At 40.8% G+C, this 2,200-nt stretch overlaps 1 protein-coding gene across 1 annotated transcript in view; it reads right to left on the bottom strand.

The window, feature by feature from the left end:
* immt (inner membrane protein, mitochondrial (mitofilin)) overlaps nt 1–2,200 on the bottom strand; it is a 20,058-nt gene that overhangs the window by 12,310 nt on the left and 5,548 nt on the right. The window contains exon 4 of the mRNA XM_017307010.1: nt 1,879–2,116. Coding sequence (XP_017162499.1) covers nt 1,879–2,116 — 238 coding nt within the window. The remainder of the gene's footprint in view (nt 1–1,878; nt 2,117–2,200) is intronic.

Raw genomic sequence — 2,200 nt, 5'->3', positions numbered from 1 at the left:
TTCCAGAACAGCTGATTCAAATGACTGCATGACCATCAAGTACTGCAGAAGCCTGTTAATCACCCACAGATTCAATCCAGATGTGTGGTAGAAGGGAAACACCTAAAACATGCAGGGTGGGGGGGCCTGAGGACTGGAATTGAGAAGCACTGGTCTAACCATTTATTGCACTGAGCCAAGATAAAGGTGCTCCAATTCACTGCGTTAGGATGTGTCCTGCTGGATTTTCCTCAAATAATCACTGGGTGTTTGAAGTCTCAATGCTACAGATTGTTTAAATCAGACTGAATGTGACTGCAAAATTTAGCTTCAAATATTACAGCCAACATTTAAAAGAATTCATGTGTTGTCATGACACCACTTATATCTGATCCACTTCACCCTTAGTGCAGGCTGGACCCTCACACCAACTGGCCCTTTGCTCCAAAGACCCTCATATCCAGATCTGACAGAACTTTCTCTGAGCCACTAAAACTTCTAATCTTTTTTAGTCTCTGCACATTTATTTTATTTATCTTCAGCAACCTTCTGCTCTAGTTAGTTCAGCAGAATGGCTGGGTGTCATTTGTGCTACTTTTGGTTATTTTTGACTTTCTGTTGCATAGTTGCTGAAGTTTTGTTATGTACAGAACACCGGTAAACTGTGGCTGTTTTCAGATGTCGAGACATTAGATTTTTTGCCACTAGAACTACACAGAAACCATCTTCCCATCCTGACACCCTCACTGTGGAGTTCCTTCTCTTTTGTTATGTGKTGGAACAACATACAGTATAGAACAGGTTTATTTGTCCACACAGAAGTTTGTCCTAAAATCTAAAGTTTCTAGACAAGTTTCAGCTTGACTGATGGGTGTTACTACACACCCATCAGTCCTTGGACAGAAGTTTAGGAAGACTATAAATGATTCATCAAGCAGGTAATTAAATAAGAAGCTTGCTTTCAAAAAAATKTATGGACCGTAAGTGTTTTGACAGTTGTCAGACAGGAAGGTGGGTTGTGAGAGTGGGACTCAAACATGTGATGACCGAGTCAAGGACTAAGATAGGAGTCACGCTTTACACCTACACCACCACTGCACCCCAGAAACTAATGTTGGCAGGAAATGTAAAAAGTGCCGAATAATAAGGTTGTTCTTAGGACCAGCTGCATATACACTTCAGTCAGAAAATGTCTCAGTGCATTATTATGGACAGTGTGTGTAACATGTTAACACTTCTAGAAAGTTTACACAYGTGTGATGCRTCTCATTTATATGCAGGTATTGTCCTYATTTCCTGGACTATAAAGTGTTTGAACAATAAATATTGAACCACTACTGACAGGTGAAACATTGTTGGGTGAGGCGGCCTCATGCTTGCCGACTAGCAGCGAGGGAAAGTGATCAGTTTCTCTTAAAGTCACAAAGCATCAACGCAAACACTGCCCATTGAACCAATGATGCTCATGTTGCATCATTCAGTGGGATTAAAGCACACGACTGCCACCTAGCGCACCCAGCTAGCAACTGCTAGAACGATTTAAAAACCTACAAGCACCTGAGTAATGCAGCATTCTTATAAGTGTAGCAGACTTCTTTTTTCTTCACCACTTTTTGACAAAAATGTTTTAATTTCTCCCATCTTGAATGAAATATTTAAACACAGTTCTCCCCCCAGATACAACAACTTGCAAAGTGTGTGTTCAAGCTGGAATTTACCTATTTGTTCCAATAACTMYMATTTTGAACCTAAAGCCTGCTTTAGTATTTGTTGTTTTCAACAACAGTTACAGAATGGCCTTTCTAGCATAAATCAAATAGTCCAGTCTGTARRTGGATGAGGTTTTGGGGAGGTTGCTGTGGTAACCTATTTTTACAGCTGCTTCACAGGACTTCAAAGTGTTCCATCAGAACCTGTGAAAACGTTAGAAGGATGAGGAAGCTCAATGTTGGCGCAGCAAGAGTGAAACATGCTACCTGCAGCTGCTGCGGGCTCGGTGTCGCATGGAGCTGGAATGGACTGGACTTCACTGATGGCTGAGATGATCTGAGTCGCCTCTGCTGAAGCCTCTGCTTGGAAACCCAATGCACAAGGAAAACACTCATACAATGCTTTGACTGGTTTGTTACAAATGTTACAAAAATGTCACAATGAAGAGTAAATTATAAAATGAGCCAAAACTAAAACAAATTAGCTTTAAAGTGACAATTAGAAAACCTGA

Source organism: Poecilia reticulata, linkage group LG10 (genome assembly GCF_000633615.1).
Source record: "Poecilia reticulata strain Guanapo linkage group LG10, Guppy_female_1.0+MT, whole genome shotgun sequence".
Classification (NCBI taxonomy): domain Eukaryota; kingdom Metazoa; phylum Chordata; class Actinopteri; order Cyprinodontiformes; family Poeciliidae; genus Poecilia; species Poecilia reticulata.
The sequence above is the reverse complement of the archived record's forward strand: the minus strand, read 5'-3'. Positions and strand labels throughout refer to the sequence as shown.